The 23,752-nt window shown below is 45.0% G+C and overlaps 1 protein-coding gene across 11 annotated transcripts; it reads left to right on the top strand.

The window, feature by feature from the left end:
* On the top strand, window positions 1-22,169 carry LOC147008064 (tubulin alpha-1C chain-like). Of its 11 annotated transcripts, none has more exons than XM_085865801.1 (13): window positions 1-2,079; window positions 4,231-4,335; window positions 4,469-4,563; window positions 4,670-4,893; window positions 5,021-5,161; window positions 10,396-10,526; window positions 13,078-13,138; window positions 14,531-14,637; window positions 14,746-14,782; window positions 15,036-15,183; window positions 16,067-16,102; window positions 20,425-20,479; window positions 20,587-22,169. In XM_085865801.1, the coding sequence occupies exons 1-8, from the start codon at window positions 2,077-2,079 to the stop codon at window positions 14,542-14,544; spliced, it is 774 nt and encodes a 257-aa protein (XP_085721927.1). In that variant the 5' UTR covers window positions 1-2,076; the 3' UTR covers window positions 14,545-14,637; window positions 14,746-14,782; window positions 15,036-15,183; window positions 16,067-16,102; window positions 20,425-20,479; window positions 20,587-22,169. The 11 variants fall into 11 exon arrangements, with proteins under 11 accessions (XP_085721927.1, XP_085721926.1, XP_085721925.1 ...); XM_085865798.1 differs by lacking the exon at window positions 14,531-14,637 and adding an exon at window positions 14,471-14,530 and having other exon boundaries at window positions 12-2,079; XM_085865804.1 differs by lacking the exon at window positions 14,531-14,637 and adding an exon at window positions 14,471-14,530 and having other exon boundaries at window positions 25-2,079; window positions 5,021-5,169.
* Window positions 22,170-23,752: the final 1,583 nt, after the last annotated feature.

Below are 23,752 nucleotides of genomic sequence, written 5' to 3'. Positions count from 1 at the left end.
CATCCGGACCATCACTACCGAGTCGACGCGGTTCAAATACACCGACACAGCTACTGCGTCATGTGCAGCAGATTATATCGGTGCCCGACGTGCCACCTTCGACCGGTCGCTCCTTCGTGAGTTGTTTTTGCATCGTTCACCGCCACACATACGCATGATACCTGCAGCTGATGCAGAACCGGCACTACCCGTAGTTGCGGAGCTCACTGAACCGCTCATTGACATCTTTACACCGACCGTGGCTGATGTGACACCTCCAGCGCAGCACGTCACACAACTACAATCCGAGATGACGAACCTTACAAGGTTCCACGACTCTCTGAGAAGACCTAATGGTGGTCGGGAGACGGTCTCCATAGATCGCTTGAAGCCAGCTTTTCTTGATGCAGCACCGGAGGAGACACTCCCCTCCGTCACCCCCGACCGGTGGTTTGACGCCGACGACAACGATACCCTCACCGTGGTACACAACTCTCCTTGGGCGCCACGCACACTTCCCGGCACAATATTTTTGAGTGCATTTTGCTGTCGACCATTTCTTATGTTGGCTGTGACTTTTATTGTGCGTCTTACATGGACAAGCAACACCTATTCTTTTGTTTGTTCCTTTCGTTCGATGAATGCATTATGAGGGGGAATACTGTCATGACGTCATCATCACAACCGGAAGTGATGAGCGGGAGAAACGAGGAGTTCGCTGTGTGGTGTCCTCCTTGGTCTCCTACCATAGACCCCCCCTTTCATTGAGTTGGCGATGGATGGTGTGAGTTGAAACCGTCGTACCTCGTGTCTGAAGATCATCTTGAATCAGTTTGGCAGTTGATCGAGGTGCTTTCTCCACCATTCGAACAATCCTTCACTGAAATCTTCCATCAAGTTTTCTCTTGCGGCCACGTCCAGGGAGGTTGGCTACAGTGCCATGGGCCTGAAACTTCCTGATAACATTGTGTACGGTGGACGCAGGAACATCAAGGTCTCTGGAGATGGACTTGTGGCCTTGAGATTGTCCATGCTTGGATACAATGTCAAAAAATAAAAATAAAAAAGGGCCTTGTGGCCTTCAGACACACCTCAACGAACTTAGCCTGAAAGTTTGGTTGCTTCCCGGCCTCAACTGACATTGGTATAGTTTACCCACATAAATTTTTTACCACTACACCAATGTGAAACACGTTTATCATTGTAAACTTGGCAACTATCAGTCTACCGACCGCCTTGTCCAGCGCTTGAAGTTCCCAACACTCCGAAATGATGGTGGTGATGATATTGATATTTGTCCTGGGCCAAACGCTGTGTTAACGCGTATCAATAGCTTATCGTGGCGGTTCGTGGGGCACCCATACCGGACGTGAAAACAAATGGAAGGGCTCTCTTCGACGTCACCAGATGTGCCTCCACCCACATCGTTGCATCATCATACAAACTTGTACCAAGTTTGATTTAAATCCCTAAAACCAGAGGCAAAATGTTCTGGCTGGCATCCCATGCATCGGATCAGGTTGAAATTTCATACTTATATTCTCCATGACTACTACATCATAACTGTGACGTTTCACGTCGATTGATGAAGCGGTGGTTCAAGAGAAATACTTTTTGTAAAGATTTTCCTTCAATCCAAGATGGCTGCTGGACCATGTGACCTATTAAATATTCGTGAGCACCCTGGTATCACCGAGGCTTGGGGAACATGTGCGTGAAGTTTCCCCTCGATCTGTCAAGCCGTTCTGGAAAAGAAGATTTTTTTTTTAAGGTTTATTCTTCAAAAAAATAATCATAGCTGCTGAAGCGAAGAGACCGGCGTACTTTTCACATTTGTTACTAGTTTACTCGTGAATTCGTTTTAGTGATTTAAAAAAAAAAAACCTGGTGTTACCTCAACGTTTAAGTAGTTTAAACAAACGGATGTAAATTAATAAAACGTTAAATTTTATTTTTCACTTCCGGTGTAACCCCGTGACGTCACTAAATATCAAGCCGCCGAAACCGTTATTTCACATGAGGAAGAAGAACCGTTGATTTGAAGCAAAGGGGCTTGTGTTTGTGTTCGTGAAGATTTCCTTTGATCCACTCAAATATATGGTGAGTTCGGACGTCGGTTTAATTAATTTGACTTGCTTTAGGTCGTCACACGACCCGCCAAGACCGACGTGTTCCTCCATTCCCAAGGCACGTCGGCCTTTGGTCTCGGATAGTCGTTGTTTTACGGATACCTCGGTTCGTTGTAAACACTGTGATTTATTTTAAATATTTTTTTTCCCTCGAAGTGTTTACTTCTCCTCACATCGAGAAAATTTTAAACTATCATACCAAGCATTATTTATTATCTTCATGGTGACCAATCATGTGCTCAAGGTTAACGAACACACGTGATGTTTGTTGACCAATGAGAATTGAGCGATGGGATTTTCGTTGTTTTTGGCGGGAAACCAGACCTGGACTTAAAAAAAAAAATTTTTGGTGATTCGGGACTCAGACCTTTTCACGACATTTATTTATTTAGAAATGAACTTTTTCTCAAATGGTCACTCGTTTAAAATCACCTTTTGTATGCAAATGAGAACACCTGGGACAGGTCGATCTCACACTTTTGGACTTTTCACGATGTTTAAATGAGAATTACGAACTCGACACGAGCGACGGATACGAGTTCATGAAGACTTTCGTCAATGACTTCATGATGGAGGTTGAATCAGTCCAGGCTATGTCGTCCTCTCCGGGTTCAGCAGGCGAGCAGATGTAAGTGTTCGTGAGGTTCGTGACTTGCTCGTCAAATCATCCAGGACCAATCCGATAACAAGGCGTTGAAGGCAGAACTGACACGCCGAACCTGAACCGACGCCGGTACTCTCCGAAGAACTGGGCGGCCGGAAACCGCCACAGTTACTTCGCAACACGGGGAACCTCTTCGGGGGACAACATGGAGGAGAAATGTTTCAAACAACTTTTCCTCCGATTGTCTGCCGAGCAGCGCCCAGCTCCATCCTCGCGTCTCCAGGCAAATCGGCGGATGTCGAGTAACTCGTCAACATGGCCGACAAGGTCACCCACATCGAGACAGTCGCCGCAAAGTCAAGTGGGGCAACAGCAGCTCCAACGTCTGCAGCAGCAGGTAGACCAAGTGACAGCTCAGGTGCACGCTCTCACCCGTCTTCTGTAGGAGAAGAAAGGCAGAAACTGGACCCAAGGCGCTCGTTGCGAACTGGCAGAGAAGGGAACCCGAGTTCCTGCACCGGATGATGAGGCAGCTTCTCATGGTGCTTCGCCCGTGTCGAGCTTTCCGGCAGCAAGCGTGTGGGAACACCGACTCCGACGGTCCATGCAGAACCAGGAACACAACCCCGAAGGTGAAAAGGACCCTCAATAACCCACAAGTTCCCCATGGAGTAGTCTGCCGTAAGAGCTTGCGACAGAACCAATGTTCCGCTCAAGGCTCCCAAGGACCAGGTGGTGGAACCAGCTCGGGTGGTTTCGAGCGGCCGACGCCACCTTGGACATCGAGGTTTGACGAATGAAAATCGAGATTGCACGATGCATGGGGAGATCTTCGAGAATGTCACACGGGAGAAGGATCTGGGGATGGTGATAGTTACACGGGTTAATCAGACAGCACGGTGTGCCAGGTAGCCGCAGGTAATTAGCGAACAGGGGTTTTATGTTATATTTGCACAGGGATTAATTATATATCAAAGGAGGTAGTTTTAACACTGATGCAGGAATGTAGTGAGGACTCATCTCGAATGTTGTTCGGTTTTGGTCACCACGTCTCAGGAAGGTCAGAACTACCGCAGAGAGGGTTCAGAACTACCGAAGAGAGAACTACCCCTTTCTGTCTGTTTGTCTGTCTGTGTGTAGGATGTCTCAGAAAGTTGTGGACTGATCCGGATGAAATTTTGTGGACAGGTTCAATGTGCGACGAGGACGAGCCGATTGGATTTCGGTGAAAATCCGAATCCGGATCGGAAGACGAGAAATTTTTCAGTGATTCTTCACCGTTGAGAGATGGGGTTGGAAAAGGATATTTCAAAAATGTGTTCGGCCAGATATGTTCTCGTGGATCAGGCATTAATGGGGCGGAGGGATGCGCTCTACCGAGTGCCCTCATTTATAACTAATTATCATGGGGAGGTAATACAATTATAATGCAATAAAAAAACCCTTCCTCATTACCGAACATGTGTGCTCATGAAACCAACGAATCATCGGATGATTCCTTAATTATCTCACTTAAAGGCCTTCAGTCATCACACGAAGGACAGACCAGAGAGGCGGACAAGACAAGAAATACCCGAGCTGTGTCGGCGTGACAGCTGGAACCGATGCAGGGTGGCAGCCCAGGTGTGTACCTTCAGCAGCGACAATGGAGAAGGAGGAGGAGGAGGAGAGAGGTGTGGCTGGTTGGGTTGGGATTTGGTATCACATTGAAACTCTGTGGAATTGACACTTCTGCCCATTGTGCGCACTTTTAAAGTCTCTGGCCCCCACCTCACGCCGCGACGTACCACGTCCATCCCATCTCACTCACCATTGGCCCAAAGCCCAGATGGTCTTGGTGCTGCTGGACTGGTAGGGATGGTGGGGGTGGAAGTTGTATGAAGATAGATAATTTTCTTATGGTTTGCGAACAGCGGTTAAACCACTGGGATCACCATGGTGTCCGTGTGTCCCACAGCGCGAGTGCATCTCCATCCACATCGGCCAGGCGGGTGTACAGATCGGCAATTCATGCTGGGAGCTCTATTGTCTGGAGCATGGGATCCAGCCTGATGGACAAATGCCAAAGTGACAAGACCATCGGGGGTGGGGACGACTCTTTCTGCACCTTCTTTTACGAGACCGGTGCTGGGAAGCACGTTCCTCAGGCCATCTTCGTCGATCTGGAACCCACCATGATCGGTGAGCAAGCTGTCGATAAGTTTCTCCTTCCTTCTCCTCTTCTTTCCCATTTCTCTCCTCTTTCTGAACTTCCAGATTGTGAGGTCATTTACCTTCATCCTGACGTTGAGGTTGTGCCGTTCTCCAGTTGAAGTGCGTGCCGGTACTTATCGACAACTTTTCCACCCCGAGCAACTTATTTCGGGCAAGGAGGACGCAGCCAACAACTACGCACGGGGCCACTGCACCGTCGGACCAAAGATCATGGACTTGGTTCAAGACCGCATCCGTAAGCAGGTATACCCTCAAAATACGGGCAAGTCCAAGAGGAGGTCCCCCTGAGATGGTAGAATTTCATATTCATGCCACAGCTCAAATTTCAATGAGATTTTCATGTCTCAATGTGAAATTTTATTCATCTTTGAAAGGAAAATGGCAAAGTCATGGGTTTAAGGTGTGACATCACTAAACGAATTTACATTTATGCAAATTAGGTGTTACGTATGGGACACTTTAAAGTGAGTGTTACGTATGGGACACTTTGAAATGGTGACCATGAATTCAAGCAAACTTTAGAAGAATTTTTTTCATGGAAGTGACGACTCAACTACCGTGTGCTTTTAATTAACACAAGAAAAAAAATTGTTCACTTTATTAATTATGCAAATGAGGCCTGTTCTTAATAAGCGATGTCCCATACAAAACAATTCCACATGGATTTTTTAAAGGTTACACTGAAAGCCCTGAAAAATTTTTAAACCCATTTTCTCGAAGTTCTTATCCATCATGTGTTGGTCATCCATCCTGTATTTCAAGGTTAAATTATGTGGATGATTAGTTCACAAGTAATTTTTTGATGTACGTATGGGACAATACCGTTACGTATGGGACGTCGGTTACAAAGTCTGTGGGAAAGACCATTTCAACGTCACCAAGATGTGAACACCACTTTGGCTGGTAGACATTTTGGGCATTCATGTTTTTCCATGAGACCTGTCCACTACATGTATGTGACCCAGTTTAAGGCAGCCAAAACAACATGGGATCGTTCCCTTTCTCATAAGGATCTCATGGATAAGGAAGAAGCCTCTTGTTTTTGAGGTTCAAAGGTCAAAAGGTCAACATAGGCCAAAGGTCAACAACTGAGGTGAGATTTCCAAAATCCTCAATTTTCATCCGATTGCCATGAAATTTGAAGAGGATTTCTATTTCAGGTCACCCAATTCTACCACCAATTATTTTTGAGGTCAAATTTGTTTTATGGATCTTGCGAGTCTCGTGCTCCGCATGACGTCTTCTTGCTTGTTTGTTTGTTTGTGTGCGGGATATCTCATGAGGTTGTCTATGGATTCGGATGAATTTTTTGGACACGTTCGGTGTGTGACAAGGACGAACTGATTATATTTTGTAGTGAAGTTTCGAATCCGGATCCGGCTACAATAATTTTTTAAGTGATTCTTCACCATTGAGAGAACGGGTCAAAAACGATATATCACACGATATATCAAAAAGTTGTGGACGGATTCGAACGAAACTTGGTGGACACGTTGGGTGTGTGACAAGGAACAAACGATTCGATTTTGGTGAAGATTCGAAATCGGATCCGGATCTGAAATTTTTTTTAGGTGAATCTTCACCATTAAGAGATTGGGCTAAACTGATATATCGCACGATATCTCAAAAAGTTGTGGACGGATTCAGACGAAACTTGGTGGACACGTTGGGTGTGTGACAAGGAAGAATTGATTCGATTTTGGTGAAGATTCGAATCCGGATCTGATAATTTTTTCAGTGAATCTTCGCCATTTCAGCAAAGCGCATGTAAGTGGTTACCACCCCTATTTTAGGGCATACCCTGACTTGAGTGGCATTTTTGAAAGTCACAAAGACTCCTACTGGTCATGAAATTTGGTTCATTGCACAGACAGTGTTCCATAGGACCTTAAAATATCAAGGTTCATGGGTCTATGATGTATATTACTGAACCTACAGGATTTTTATTGAATATACATGCCCAGTATTGGCCTTTTTTCTTGTTTCACCTTAAAATATGACATATATGAGACCATGTAAAAATACAACATATAAAACATTCTGCATGAAATTTCTCATCTAATCAAAAGGTTGTCACCCACCGTCTGAGAAAATCAGCATTTGTGTCGGTCAGTGGTGGATTCGCATGTTATATGCACATTCTGGCATATTTTTTATTTTTTCTTGTTTTATTGCCCTTTTCAAGGCTGGGACTATGAAATCTCCTAACAAAATGACTAGTTTATCAATAACTCATATTTACGTGTCTTAAATTATTCAACTTATTACCAATAATCAATGTAAAAAAAATTGAGATGATCCGAGTGGATACTTAATTACAGCGGCTTGACCAAACTTTCCAACCCAAATGTCCGACTGCACGTCACGCTTTAAAAAAAAATGCTTTTATTCTTCTGTGCATCAGATTATTTTCACTAAAATTTATTTACAAATGGGGCACAGTGATATCGATATAATAGTACAAAAAAAATATTGAAAACATGCATGGCTTTGGTTTTGAGTAATTTTGCATTTTTGTCCGACTGCACGTCACACTTTTTTGAATTTGATTAAAAAATCAATTTTCTTTTTAAAAAATTTAAATTTTTTCCAGGTATTTAAAAATATTTTATTAATTTTGAAGGCAGTTAAAACAGTTTTGGAGAATTTAGAGAGCTTTTTGTTACTCCCAGAATTGATTGAATTGAAAATTTAGGTCCAAGAATTTGTTCGATAAATCTTCTCTCTTTTAGTACTTTTCAGCATCTGACAATCACTGAATAGACCAGTAATAAAAATATAGGTATGTATTATTTCTTAATAATCCCAGAAATTGGTATTTTGATTTTTAGATGAGTTGCTAGAATAAGTTACATACTATGACCTTCATTTATTTTGCCAAACAAAAGAAAAAAACGAAAAATTTGGTATTTTCATTGAAAACTCGCAAAACCATCAGAACAGGGAACCCTTCTTCAAAGTATCATATTTCGGTATATATATTTTTATCTATTTAAGCTATACGGTTTTTTGTTCTGAACTCAGTTGGACTTACACTTTCAGGAAAATGTAGTGAAAAGGCAATGGAACAAACTTAATTTTTTGACATTTTTGAAACAGAGTGGTAACCACTTAGATGTGATTTTGGAACCACTAACATGCGCTTTGCCTTGAGAGATTGGGCTAAACCGATATATCGCACGATATCTCAAAAAGTTGTGGACAGATTCAGATGAAACTTGTTGGACACGTTGGGTGTGTGACAAGGAAGAATTGATTCGATTTTGGTGAAGATTCGAATCCGGATCCGGATCTGATAATTTTTAAGGTGAATCTTCACCATTGAGAAATTGGGCTAAACCGATATATCGCACGATATCTCAAAAAGTTGTGGACGGATTCAGATGAAACTTGTTGGACACGTTGGGTGTGTGACAAGGAAGAATTGATTCGATTTTGGTGAAGATTCGAATCCGGATCCGGATCTGATAATTTTTTAAGGTGAATCTTCACCATTGAGAGATTGGGCTAAACCGATATATCGCACGATATCTCAAAAAGTTGTGGACGGATTCAGATGAAACTTGTTGGACACGTTGGGTGTGTGACAAGGAAGAATTGATTCGATTTTGGTGAAGATTCGAATCCGGATCCGGATCTGATAATTTTTTAAGGTGAATCTTCACCATTGAGAGATTGGGCTAATCCGATATATCGCACGATATCTCAAAAAGTTGTGGACGGATTCAGATGAAATTTGTTGGACACGTTGGGTGTGTGACAAGGAAGAATTGATTCGATTTTGGTGAAGATCTGAATCCGAATCTGGATACGATAATTATTTAATTTTTAAACTGATTCTTCACCATCGAGAGATTCGGGCCATTGACGATTTATCGCACGATATCTCAAAAATGTATTGGGCCTGATATGTTCTCGTGGATCAGGCATTGCGTAGCGGAGGTGTGCGCTCTGCTCTACCAAGTGCCCTTCTAGTTTATCATTATTTCAGGCACGTCTAAGTTTCTCATTTTTCTATGAAACACACTGGAATATGTATTTCCCTTTTACACAAAATTAATAGCTTCCTCCATTCCCTTGTGAAAGTGGAAGTCGTCCATATTTTCACTACGCTGCCAGATTTGATATTTTCAAGTCGAGTTGATAAATGTTTGCATCGACCTATAATTCCTTCGATTGAACGCACAAAAACCCTGAGGTCCTGAAACAAATCAAACAAAAATCTATATATGAGAATTAAAAAAAAAAATTAATTACCAACAAATTACTCAATGAAAGTTATTTTGTTGATTTTCATTCATTGCACACACACTGAAACAGATCTGTCCTACGTGTCCTGTCCGGGTTTAACCGTCTTGTATTGCACATTTTTGTGTATGTCTGCAATAAAGTTGTGCATTTCATTATCTTCGGAAGTACTTGCAAACTATGCTTCATACGATTATAATTTTAAATCATTTTACACTTTGAATACTTTATAATCAGATGCTCACTTTGTTTCGTATCATACTTCATGAATTGCTGAGTTTCTCATCGTTCAATGTTGGATCCTTGTGCCATAATATTATGTTTGTCGGGCAAATGGGGGAATTTCATCGGAAAGATCGGATTTTAGAGAGTTGCTTGTTCCGTGGACGTGTAGGAGACATCTCGATGTAAATTGAGTAAGGAAACTGTGAGCTTAAGTGTTACTCGTCACCATACGGGGAGCGGTGGTGCTGTGTTAATTAGGGAGGGATTAAGGATGATTTTCCCAGTATGTGAATGTCCCCTGTGACCTTCTCCTATGCTTTTGCATCTCAAGACCGGCAATAAAAAGGGATCACCCGAAGCGAAGTGACAGAATAAATGAGGGATTTTTCTTTTTCTTTATCTTTCCCCCCCCCTTGTCCCTTTTTGTGTCTGAGTGTGGAGGCGCCTCAAATAGTAATTTAGATTTAAGTTCCCTCATGTCTTGATTTATTTCCATCAGAACTGTTTGATTTTCTGTTTATTAAATCATTATTTCTTTGAAAAATCATGAATCTTGTGGCTCCGTGCGTAACGCACCGTGTTTTCTTTAATCACATGATCATCCCAAGGACGAATGACGTATAAATTATTGTGGGTATTCTCCTTCCAGATTCCCAACATTGGAATAAAAAACAACTGAAATCGATGACTATCTTAATTGCTTTTCAGAGGGTTAAACTTTCTCGATGTCCCGTACGTAACGTGCATGAATTCTTGAACTTGCCCATAACCTCTGAATATTTATTTATTTTTTGTCTGTACTTGGAGGGACTTTGTGGCCTCCAATTGGTCCAGCAGTGATGTACGAGTTCAAAGGAGGTTTCACGAACCTTCGACATGCACGGACACCATCGCTGTACCAATAGGAAGTCCTGAAACACCTCTTGTAGGTCCTATCATTGTCACTGAATAACTCTTCTCAATGCCAATAGCTGTGATCTCGTTGTTGAACCCCAGGCAGACCAGCGCACAGGGCTGCAGGGTTTCCTGATCTTCCACTCCTTAGGGGACGGCACGGGTTCCAGCTTTACCTCCCTGCTGATGGAGCGCCTCTCCCTCGACTACGACAACAAATCCAAGCTGGAGTTGTAATGTCATGTGTAATGAATGTAATGTGATGTAATGAAGATCAAATCCAATACGATTATTGAAAGATTTTGTTTTTCAACTTCATGGCACTGTTGTTCGTTCTTGCCAGGTAAGATGCCGAACAGGTAATTTTGTCAAAATTAATCAGGAACGACACTTATACCATCTCAATTGGTTGTCTATTCATCACGAGGTACCGGGTTTGCCCTCTATCGAAGAGGGGTCCGACATGACAGGTTCATCGGTCGCTCTCTCTCTCTCGTTTGGACAAGAATGGTGTTTGTGGTTTTGGTGGAAGGAATTTTCATTCCAATTCAATGGCTTTGTGAAAATTCCTTCTTCGTCGACGAATGTTCCATTTGGACAGAAATCCTTGATGAAACGGATTATTATGGGAGTTTTCTTTTCCCGGAACATTTGCACTTACTTTTTGCCAATGACGAGTTATTTGCACAAGGATCAAGGTGAACAAGGCAAACCTTGATGCACAGATCAGATGTAAGTTGTGCACATCTTCATGGATTCGATTGAACACATTTAAAAGATTTTATCCGTCATCGAGGTTTCATAAGTTAACTGCCGGATTATTTGTGTGTTTGATTTATTTGTGCCTTTCCTGCAATCACAGTGCTGTATTTGCTTTTATTTATCACGTGGTATAATGGCCGGCTCAGTGACATTGTGGTTTGGAGGAACCGCTCTAATCAATTACTTTTACAATTACCAGGGTGAGAGTGACTGCTCTGAGTCTTGGAGGTTGGCGTCTTGTTCGTTACTCGTGGGTCAGCATGATTCGAGGCCATCTACATGTTACGTTCGATTACATCATGATATCGTTTAACATAATGTGTGGATGGCTTCGAATCATGATGGTCATGTCTTCGAATTGGCCACGGTCTGGCACGGTCGGTCCGATCTCACCCTCGGGTAAGCAGAGAGTGAGATACGAACGGTCTTCGTCAGGGGATCCACAGCCTCCGATCCAACGGTCTTGAATCGACACCGGAAATTTGCAACCATGCAACACCGGAAAAACCATTTGCATTCAACATACAGACGTCCCAAAATTCAGTTATGTCGTTAAGTATGTGTGTGTAGTCAGATCCCCCTTCCTTTTGTCTGGTGGGAGAATCAACGGGAGCTCGGGGAGGGGGCTGGATGAGGAGGAGAAAAGGCTCTGTGGTGCTGGGGGAGAGGGGTCAGAAGGCAGTTGAAGATTGGAGGAGGTAGAATGTGAAATTGAATGCTCGAAACACTTGCTCGAATGTGAAATCAAAACAATGTTTAGGTTATTTGAACATTTTCTTACATCCCCTTTCTTTGGCAATGACATTGTAACAGTGAACCCGGACTCGAACTCGAACCGAGGTTCTCGTCCCGTGGTTATTTTCATACCACATGACCCGGTCTTCGTTGAGCAGATCTCCTGGGCCACGAAACGACAGTCATGCCAGTCAGACGAGTCTACAGCCCCAAAGAGGGTCTCATTACGTTCTCTTGGGGCTCCGGGATTCGAGCGCAACAGTCAGTGTCGAATTGTGAGCTGAGCAGTCTCCGTCCTGCAGATGCTATAATTGAGTGAGCGCCAGTCGCTGTTCCAATCATCCATCTTACATGACACCGCGATCATAAGGAGCTATGCACAAAAGAAGCGGAAAACGGGTGAATTTGAACAGGGTTTACTGTCATAACAATTACACAGCAAACAATAAAATCCCTTTAGCCCCTAACGGTTGCGCGCCCTCGAACAAACCCATCGAACAAAGAGGATGCTCATAAGTAGCTATCCTCCAAGGCCCTCAGACATTTCACAATAGTGAGACAAGGAGAACAACACAGGACAGAAGAGGCACTCCGTCTACCTGCGGCAAGTCTCTGATGGTGAAGAAGAGTTTGAGAGTTGTGACACGTGACTCCTGGGGATGACGTCACACTTGGGCAGAAAGTCCAGAAGAGTTGGGAATTGCATCTTGGCAGTCGGTTGCTCGTACGAACCTTTAATAGACGATGACAGAACTTGATCGAGACTCCTTATTTGCACAGCAGGTAACTCCGTAGGGGCTGAAATGTCTGTAGCACCCGGTGATCGATTGCAGCGATCAACGGCTGGTAATAGGAGCTCAATAAAAAGGGACGAGGTTGATGGAGTGAAAGAAACGAACAAGCAGTTTGTCCGAACACACTGTATTTCGAGCTGATTTAAAAGCTGCTCCGAAAACTTGGGGTCAACGAGTTTAAAGAACATGAAAGATAAATATAGACTGATGTGGGCGTGGCCTCGCCAGTGTTTGTGACGTCACAGAGAGAGGGGAACTCGCCTTCTGAGGACGCTTCAAGATGGAGAGGAAGAACGTATTTTTCGTCGTCTTCTTCTCTTTCATACTTTCATTTTATCTCGGTAACAGCCGTACCTTGAACAGGTGAGTTTTAAACGAAGAGGAATGCTTACGTGTACGTTTAAACGGGTTCGCAATACCTGGACGGGTTCGTCCATGCGGGTTCGATTCCCCCACACAACATGACATGTTTTGCGTGTTGTGTCTCATTCAGAAGCTGCGAGAATGCTTCATCTGGATCGTGGAAACGTTCGTAAACCCTGTCCCTATTAAAGGTATGACGTCATAATACTCCACGTTCCACATGCAATCGTACTCTGTGTGTAATCTCCGTCGTTTGTCTCTTTGTTTGGGGAGCAGCTTCCCAGTTCAGGGCAATTCGCCTCCATTTTGTTTGTTCCGTGGAGCCTTGATCTTTGGGAAGGCTCACGCTTCACTTGTACCGTGACAGCTTTATCTGAACTCTAATTCGACATGTGATTTCATATTTTTTGTCGTCGCTAATATGTTGTAAGTTTCGGATGCAAAAAACGGGAAGAAAATTCGCGTTTTCAGACGAAAAGTTAATTTTAAGTGAAATTAAGGCCTGAAATGTCAACTATAACGTCCATTCAAACTCCCTCACGGCGATAGAACAGGATTGAACAAAATGGGGTACGTAAAAACAGCATGTTACTACAGTGCGTGGACACCACCCAGAGATGTCCATAGGAGGGGCGCACATGGGAGGGGAAGGGAAGGCAGCATTATGGGAAAGGAAATGTGATGGGAAGGGAAGGCAGCGTTATGGGAAAGAAAATGTGAGGGGAAGGGAAGGCAGCACGAAGGGAAGGGAAGGCAGCGTTATGGGAAAGGAAATGAGGTGAGGGGTAGGGAAGGGAAGGCAGCGTTATGGGAAAGGAAATGAGGTGAGGGGTAGGGAAGGGAAGGCAGCGTTATGGGAAAGGAAATGGGAGGGGAAGGGAAGGCAGCATTATGCATTATGGGAAAGGAAATGGGAGGGGAAGGGAAGGCAGGACGAGGGGAAGGGAAGGGCGATACGGAAGGACCAAAGAGCAAGATTTTATTTTTAACCGCCGGGTTCGATATTAAACCAGGTGGCAGTATTTAAAACCAACGTTATCTACCTGGCAAAGGCCTGCCTGCCTGCATGCTCGCACATCCAACGACCCTTGAACCCCTCTGTCGGCTCACTCCGAATCTGATTTTTACATGCTACAGTCCCCTCAACAGAGGAGGTCAGGGAGTAGGGGGACGGGTGGGATAGAAAGTGAGAGGGAGGCAAGAGGGGAGGGGTCGGAGAAAGAGGGAGAGGAGTGAGAGAGGGAAAGGGGAGAGGGAGTGGACGGGGTTGGTGGTCAAGTTGTTGGCATTGATGGTCGATTAGCGACCCCCGTGACACAGAGTTGTATGTGTGTGACAGCCTGCGATTCCCGGTGAGTCTGGAGAGGAACCCAAAACAGCCCCTCCCTTGTGGTTCAATATATATACATATGTGCATGTATATATGTCTGAGTGGTACGTGACCCTTGGCAGTCACAGAAAACTCAGGAAATTCACTTTTACTGATGTGAGATGTTTTGTTTGTGTCTGTGTTTGTCATTCAGCCGCCAACATTATATGAACGTCTTGTGAAAAGATTCTCCAATCTTGTTCCCTTCATGAAGGTACGATGGCATGAACTACTCCAGACTTTAAACAAAGAAATGGAGGGCTACCCCTTGGGGAAAAAGGGATCAATCCACGGACACGTTTCTGGCTCTCATGCTGCCATGTGCGTGTGTGTGTACATGTGCAATGAGTACAACTTTCACTCATGGATCTGTCTGTGAGTGCAAACTTCATCCTGTTTGACATTATTGTTCTTTCTACTTCAACGCAGACGCGGAAAACACACTGGACAACGAATCTGTATCAAAGTAAGTCGATTTTAATGTTCCTTTTCATTCCGTTTTATTCCATTCTGCTTAAGTAACGAGACTGCAGAGAGTTCGTCGCACTCACGATGTGCACACCAGAAGTTTATGAGATGTTTTATTAACATTTATTCACATGACACCCCCTGAAATTAGACTGCTGACCCCTCCACCTCCCCACCCCCTGGTTTATCTCACTTTCTTGGTATCAAAATTTAGGAAAATATGTCTACCTTTCATTGCTGCTTGTTTCCAGGTGAGCGATTGCCCACAAACATGTTCAATCTCATCAGATTCTCACCGACCCCCACCCCCTCTCGGCATTGTGAAGATCATATTGGACTTGAGGACCTCATCCTGTGTTCTGTATCCCTCACAGTTTTGTATGTGTAGGCAAGGCAAAGGTAAATCTGATGCTGAATTATCTCGGATTAGCATTTAGACAAACAAAAACAAACAGGATTTTGTAATATTGGTTTTCATAGCCCAAGGAGGTTAAATACACACGTAAGTTATTGACGCCTTTGTTTTTTTTTGCTTTGAACTTAATTTAAATGTGAATGTAAACATTTAAAAACTCCAACTTCAATTTTTCTTCCCGAGTGAGAGTAGCTGCATTAATAAGAAAGAAGTCCTTGTTTGTAAATTTTTCATTCACTTTTTCAGCCCTCGTGGACTTAGTACCGACGGACCTCGCCGTATGCAGATTCGACATTCGCGGCCCTTGTGCTTCGCGTATTCGCGGTTTTTATCCCACGTATTCGCAGTTGGTTCATGTTGTTGATGTGTAGCCCCGGACAGTTCTCTCAAACAGGCCCGCGGCACGAAAACAGCCGATCGATCTCCTCGGAGCAAGCCAGAGATCTCCCACATCCAGGATGGTGTACCCCCACCTTCATGAAGTCAGGGCCACTACAGAGTTAGAGAGAGAAGAGAGAATGGGTCGGTCCATGGGGACCGATCAGCACTCTGACCATGACCGCTCTGCCATAACAAATCCGGGCAGCAAGGAAAAATGGGGAGGATTTAACCCCCGACTGACATTGCTCTGGCTCATGTTGCTGAGGATGATAGGTTGCCTAGCAACATGAGTTCACAATGTAATTGTACATTGTCGACCAATGTCTTTGTACATCTTTGTACACTTCCACATGAAAGTAGGATGATGTCGAAACTGTATTTGATGTCTTGGTCTTGCCATGTGATTTCTGTTTGAGCTCCTCCATGATCTTCGGATCAACGTAATAAGAATAAGCCTTTGAACACTCTCTTTGCTCTTGTTTGCAGGAATAATCAAGTTCACCAATTGGGCCCCCACTCCAGGTAGGAGTTTGAACGTGATGGTAGCGTGTAACATCCTAACTGCAGTGCTTGTGTGCATCAGTGTTGTCATCCAGGTATGCTTTTGATGTCTTACCTGGTGAAAAATATTCACAATCCATGAAAAAAATGTTTCTTTTAGTTGAGCCGGTGTCCTCGCTTGTTGAGGGACATCGGACACAGATCACCTCGAACGCACTCCACCACTCTAATTGGGAGTGTGGGTGTTTAAAAAAAAAAAAAATTTGCACAAGGTGGAAGTTAGAACATATAATGGATCAGGATGCAACAGAACAAAAGGAACAGGAGAGAGAGAGAGAGAGAGAGAGAGAGAGAGAGAGAGAGAGAGAGAGAGAGAGAGAGAGAGAGAGAGAGAGAGAGAGAGAGAGAGAGAGAGAGAGAGAGAGAGAGAGAACGAACACTGACAGCAGGGTGTGGGACAAAATAAAGGAAGACTTTGTACAAACAATGGGTTTGGGTTGGAACGAGGGGTAGGAGAGGATGCAAGGGTTGGACAAGATGGAGAGAGAAGGAAACTCAGGAGTGAAAACTGGAAATTTGGAAAGAGGAGGGATTGGGGTGGGGTGGAGGGCATGGGTGCGGGGGTGTTAACGAGGGTAGAAAAGATCATGGTTTTCGATGGGGTATGACTTGAAATGGTGGTAAACAGCTGTCTTGAAGACCTGGAGGGAAGAATGAGATTGAAGAAAATGTGGAAGTTGATCCAACAGACGAGAAAAACAAACAAGAGCGAGAATTGCTTTCGATGCACGTCCCCAAACGATGTGATATTTTCTCAGCACAAGAAGGTCATAACTCGGTGAAAAATGGATGAAACGCCCTGAAACTCGATCTAGTTCTGTAACTTATCATGATAAAGCCATGTCCCAAGTTTATATTCAATATGTTACAGGGTATGGGGAAAATGTCTGAAAAACCACAGGTGGGACGGACGGACGGACAGATGGAGAGAAAACCTGTAGTCCCCTCCGTGAATCCGGAAAGGTACTAATAAGTGGAGGAGAGCAATGGTTCTGGATTTTGGTCGTTTCACCAGAAGCGTTGTATGTGGATAAGACTTCAGGTGTGCCAAGGAAGGACTGTGTACGACGGAGGATGCCCAGACGGAGGCTGGCTTTGAAGGCCAATTTTGAAATGTGGTTTGCCTAAGAAAGATCATGACTGATGGTGAGACCCAGGAGTCTGAATGACTGAACTTCTGTCCGAGCCGTCCTGAATGAAAACTTTCCAGGTTGCTGGATTGGCCGAGATGGACCAACCGCCCGGCCCCCACGATTGCCAGACGCAACCAGCCTTGATTTTTTTTTTCTGTGGGAGTTTGTCAAAGATGTCTACAGTACCAAGGTAGCAAACCTGCAGCATCTTCGTTCTCGGATCACAGCTGCATGTGCACTGATGGACGCAAACATGCTGAGCCGAACAAGGCAAGAACTCGTGTACCGCCTTGATGTCGTGCGCGTGACAAACGGAGCTCACATTTGAAGTGTATTGATGGTGCGCACAAAACTTGATGAGTTTCTGTGTCATACAAACCAAAGTATGTTGTGTATATCATTTGTGGTTCCAAATACACGAACAAAGTTGTCCGGATCTTTTGGGACAACACTGTACAGAAATGGACAACACTGTACAAGGACAACAACACTGTACAAGGACAACACTGTACAAGGCCTTTAAGACAACACTGTACATTCGCTGACTGGGCATCCTCCGTCATGCGAAGTCCTTCTTCGGCCCACCTGGGCTCCTGACCACATGTAAAGCTTTCATCCACAGCCTGGTGGAGTACTGCTCTCCCCTCTGGGCTGGTGCTCCTGCCTCTCACCTTTCTCGGCTTCACGCTGTGGAAACCAAGACATTTAAGATCATCAGTGTCTCCCGTGATGAGGCTGAGTCTTTTGGTCTCTCACCGCAGGCAGGTCGGCGGTCTGTCTGTCTTCTACCGTCTCTTATATGAGCCTCGACAGTGCATACAAAAAATAATTAAAGTGGTGGGGATGGGGGGTTCTTGCCAGCCGGCAGCCTCTTACCCTGGGGATTTCCTCCCTGGAGTGAACACCCAAACCCACAACTACATGCATTAAGTTAATGGAATGAAGTGTGTTAAATATATAAATAATGGAGTGTGAAGTTACAAACATGACGAGTCAAGTTGATTCTTCCTTATACCCTTTGTTCAGAACTTGCATGGGTTTGAACAGGAACTCTCAAACCTCTCTCCCTCCTCAAAATCCTGGTGGCGTTTAATCAAATCTGTTTCTGGTGTATGTTCCCCCTCCATCCCCTCCCTTACCTCAAATGGCCGCACTGCTGATTCCACACGTGATAAAGCTGAATGTCTAAACTCGGTGTTTGCAGCTAAATCTTGTGTCCCAAACCCATCACTATCTCTACCCACTTTACCCAGTCGCACCCAACTGTCCCTGGACTCTGTATCCTTTTCTCCTGACAAGGTGGAGAGCTTGCTTTCAAACCTCGAGTCAGATTCTGCAACCGGTCCAGACGGCATCAGCCCACGTGTCCTCAAAGCCTGCTCTTCTGCTCTTGCTCACCCTCTCTCTGTTCTATTCACCCTCTCATTTTCCCAAGGTCATCTGCCATCTGCTTGGAAATCTGCTAACATCACTGCCCTGCATAAAAAAGGTGCAAAAACAGATCCCTGTAACTATAGACCAATCAGCCTTCTCCCAATCATCAGCAAGGTTATGGAATCCATCATCGCTTCAGACATGAAATCCTTCCTCTTCTCCAATGGCTTGATTTCCAATCATCAATTTGGTTTCAGACCAGGTCACTCTACCCTAGATATGCTGCTACTGCTCTCCCATCAATGGATGGAGGTCCTCAATGCCAGACAGGAAATCCGAGCCGTATCCCTGGACATATCACGTGCTTTTGACACAGTCTGGCACCCTGCCCTACTCACCAAACTCTCTTCCCATGGTATTCAAGGCCATCTCCACTCATGGCTCGCAGACTTCCTCTCCTGTCGCAGTCAACGTGTGGCCCTAAATGGAGTTCTTTCATCCCCTCTTCCTGTGCAGGCTGGAGTTCCTCAAGGTAGCGTTCTGGGCCCTGTTCTTTTTCTGGTTTTCATCAATGATCTCTCGGACTCTCTGGAAAATCCTCTATTTCTCTTTGCCGATGACTCCACCCTCTGCCGTACCATCTGTCATCCCTCAGACCGGCAAGCAGCAGCTTCTTCGCTCACTGCAGATCTGGATAAAATCACAAACTGGTCCAACACGTGGAACATGTCTTTCAATCCAGACAAATCTCACACTCTCACTATGTCTCTTCGAAAGGACCGTTTACAAAACCCCCCCCATCCACTTTCTCAACAATCCTCTGGAAGAAGTCTTTTCTTTCAAGCTTCTGGGTCTCACTATCTGCCATGACCTTTCCTGGGAAAGTCACATTTCCAACCTTGCACTCAAAAGCCAGTCGCCGACTGAGAATCCTCCGTCGTGCAAAGTCCTTCCTTGGCCCTCTTGAGCTCCTGACCACTTACAAAGCTTTTGTCCGTAGCCTGATGGAGTACTGCTCTCCCCTCTGAGCTGGTGCTCCTGCCTCCCACCTTTCTCGACTTCACGCTGTCGAAACCAGGGCTTTTAAGATCATTGGCATCTCCCGCAATGAAGCTGAGTCTTTGGGCCTCTCACTCAATCACCGCAGGTTGGTCGGTGGTCTTTCTGTCTTCTACCGACTCCTCTCAACCTTGCCCCCCCTGCTCTCTCTGTGATTTTGTCCCAACCACATTTCCACAGGGCGCTCAAGGTCCATCAACAACCCCCTTCTGGTAAAACTACCAAAATCACGAATCACTGCTCATCTTCACTCTTTCATTCCTCTTTTTCCCGCCTTTGGAATAAACTTCCTCACTCTATTCTTTCCCATTCTTCCCTCCAGGCTTTCAAAACAGCTGTTCACCACCACCTCTTATCTTCCCCCATCCAAATCCTCGATCTTTTCTACCCCCGATAATCCACCCAAGCCCACTTCCTTCAATTCTCCTGCTTTCCTTCCTGAAAGTCCCTTTAATGTCCATCTTCCCCTCGCCATGTTCCCCGTCCCATCCCCATCCCTCTCCCTTCCACAGTTCACCTGTGTCTGTTCCCCAATGTTTTGTCCCTTCCACTCCCGCCCCTCTTGTCTCATGCCTCCTTGCTGTGAGTTGTGTGTTAGCTCTCATACGAGCCTCGACCAAGGTATACAAAAAAAAAAAAAAAAAAAAAAAAAAAAAAAAGTCACGTGACACAATATCCACCTGTAAGGTGTGTTGTTTTCTGCTCTTTGTGTTACAGATCTCACGTTACTTCCGGAATGAGAAATCTTATCGGATGGCAATAAACAACCACTGTAAGTTAAATTTCCTGTAAATGACATCGGGCACATTGCACCGAAGTAAATTTAAATGAATGATTTTGTGTCTCCGTCTGAAAATACTTTTGTTAACTCATTCACAGATTGCTCTCGCTGCAAAAAGCGAAGAAGAAAAGCACCGGAAGCTGGGACAATCGGAGCTCGGAAGTGAATGGTTTGGTGTCGATGGAGAAGCAGCATCACGCATGGCGATCACAAGCCAGCTCCGCAGAATCAGGAGGCCGTGCTGCGGAGGAGTGATGTTTCACCCCAGTAATCCAGGGTGGTTCCACATCACGCATGGCGATCACAAGCCAGCTCTGCAGAATCAGGAGGCCGTGCTGCGGAGGAGTGATGTTTCACCCCAGTAATCCAGGGTGGTTCCACATCACGCATGGCGATCACAAGCCAGCTCTGCAGAATCAGGAGGCCGTGCTGCGGAGGAGTGATGTTTCACCCCAGTAATCCAGGGTGGTTCCACATCACGCATGGCGATCACAAGCCAGCTCCACAGAATCAGGAGGCCGTGCTGCGGAGGAGTGATGTTTCACCTCCCAGTGATCCAGGGTGGTTCCACATCACACATGGCGATCACAAGGCAGCTCCACAGAATCAGGAGGCCGTGCTGCGTAGGAGTGATGTTTCACCCCCCCCCCCCCAGTGATCCATGGTGGCGCTTCGAGAAATATCTGCTCCATGTGACTCCATCTCACCCTTCCCAAATTTCTGAAAACCTGCCCAACATTCCCAGATGGTTCCAATAACTTAATCCACGAGGCTTTACTTTCCTTTCTGGTCCTCTTTCTTTTCTCTTTTCCGGAAATTTCTCCTTCATCATGGCAGCGTTTTCAAAATTATCTCCCCCTCCCCCCCTCCCTTCTACCCAGCTTTACTCTTCTGAGTCAGTTTCTTGTGTTCCTCTCTCTAGATCCTCTAAATATTTTGGGTTCAGTGTTTTAGATGTTTCTGTTCTCTTCAACATGAGATTGTTTTTGTCATTGTGTTGTAGTTTAGTCGGCCGTCCTCACACTCTTGATCAGGAGGTCACGGCTCAAGCCGATGAAGCCTTTGTCGCTCCTGTGTGAAGCGGGGCCATCGCCGTGAAATATAAAACACACAGGAAATGGCGCTCTGTGCTGAGGCGTGGCGGTGATGGTCACGGTTAACCCTCGGCCAGACAAAGATTCCCGGAGGGTTAAACGGCACGGTGAGGTCTTCACGGCAATTGCATCCTTCACCCGAGTATGGTGTGGGTCACCTGATGGGGATGGTCATCCTATAGGTTGGGGTCTAACCTTGGTGACCGTCTTTTTGAAGGTCACCTAGGGATGCTGACAAGCTCCCGCATTATTAAAATGGTCACCCTGGAAAGATCCCAGGGGTCGGTGTGGCTCACGCATGAGGGATATGGTGAATTCTAGTGTTTACAGACAGCTAGCTTTACTGTCCTGGCGAAGTACAGTATGTACTTCAAGTTAAAGGGATTTGTAAGTCATCCATTTTGAAAGTTTATAAGTTCTCTCTTGTTCCTCCGAGGTTTTCGCATTTAATTTAACTCGGTGTAGTTTATTTTGCCATAATTGTGGTGCGAGAGTGGACGTTAAAGTGTGACGTCATCATCCCGTTGCACAATGCGGTCATCGAGTGGGTGTTGTTGGATGTTTTAAAATAAAACATGAAACTTTGAGGCTCTCGAGGATGTTCGGTGGAATCGACGTTTTGTCTCCAACACAGATTGTCATGAGAAAGCGGGATGCCCCGGCCATAAAGAGAACACCACGTGGCCCTTCACGTGTTGCAGATGTCACATAAGCTTTGAGCACGTGGGATGGCTTTGTTGTCCCTCTTATTATTTACAAATGAAAATATGACAAGTTATGAATCGAAAATGTGTGTAAATTATGTTGTAAAATGTATTTACATCATTGTTTCACGGAGTCCGCTCAAATAGCTTGATGAGGCTAATTGTCTCACGTCCTTCATGTTCATCGTGAAAAATACGAGGGGTGTTGAGAGGAGGGGTGTGGACATGAGGAGCTCGGACGGCGGGTTAAAGGTGCCCGGCGAGCAGAACCACGGCGAACCTTTACACGTATGACCGCCTATCCATGAAGAACAAAAAGTTTACACGTATGGCATCAAATGTCACATGGTTTGGCAGCCATATTAGATTTACCCTAAAACCTATAAAAGATCTCCACAACAGTTGGACAGGTCGAGGGGAAACGTCACACAAATGTTCCCCAAGCCATGGGTGTCCAAGTTCGTTCAGGAATAGAGAGTTCACATGGTTTGGCAGCCATATTGGATTGAAGAAAATATTAAATAATGTTTTCTCTGGAACCGCTTAATCAATCGACGTGAAACTTCACAATTATGATCTCGTAGTTATGGGGGTGACATGTTTTAAATTTCAACTTTATCAGATGCATGGTCTGGCAGCCAGAATTATTTAATTTTTTTGATCTGGGTTCTTTTTGATTTATTTTTTAATCAGGTTCACTTGGCTGTACCAGGATGGGTTTGAGGGAAGAGGAGTAACAGGGCTCACTTGGCTGTACCTGGATGGGTTTGAGGGCGGAGGAGTAACAGGGTTCACTTGGCTGTACCTGGATGGGTTTGAGGGTAGAGGAGTAACAGGGCTCACTTGGCCGTACCTGGATTGGTTTTAGGGTAGAGGAGTAACAGGGTTCACTTGGCTGTACCTGGATTGGTTTTAGGGTAGAGGAGTAACAGGGTTCACTTGGCTGTACCTGGATGGGTTTGAGGGTAGAGGAGTAACAGGGCTCACTTGGCCGTACCTGGATTGGTTTTAGGGTAGAGTGACAGGGTTCACTTGGCTGTACCTGGATGGGTTTGAGGGCAGATGAGTAACATGTAATGGGCCCGATATGTTCTCGTGGATCAGGCATTGCATGGCGGAGGTACGTGCTCCACCGAGTGCCCTTCTCGTTGCTTGTTTGAGTTCCTCCTGATTGCTCCAATGCAGGACTGTTCCGATTTGGTCTTCCATTTAATTTGTTTTAATCCTAGCCTGAATTCAATTGAAGAGTAATAATAAAAGTCATGGGTCTGGGTCAGGTGTCCAATCAAAGTCTTGGCAGTCATTACTGCCAACAATAAAAACGTGGCAGTTCCAATTATGTCTATTATTAATTACATAACACACCAGTAGACAAACACCACACAAAACAAGTCCTGGTGAGGATCTGCACACTCTGATTTTCCCCTTTTTCTTGATATTCCTTATTGTGGGATGAACAACGTCAA

The sequence above is a fragment of the Eptatretus burgeri genome, chromosome 22 (genome assembly GCF_056783735.1).
Source record: "Eptatretus burgeri isolate ZD-2024b chromosome 22, Ebu_testis_v1, whole genome shotgun sequence".
NCBI classification, from domain to species: Eukaryota; Metazoa; Chordata; class Myxini; order Myxiniformes; family Myxinidae; genus Eptatretus; species Eptatretus burgeri.
This window is presented reverse-complemented; position numbering and strand designations above follow the sequence as displayed.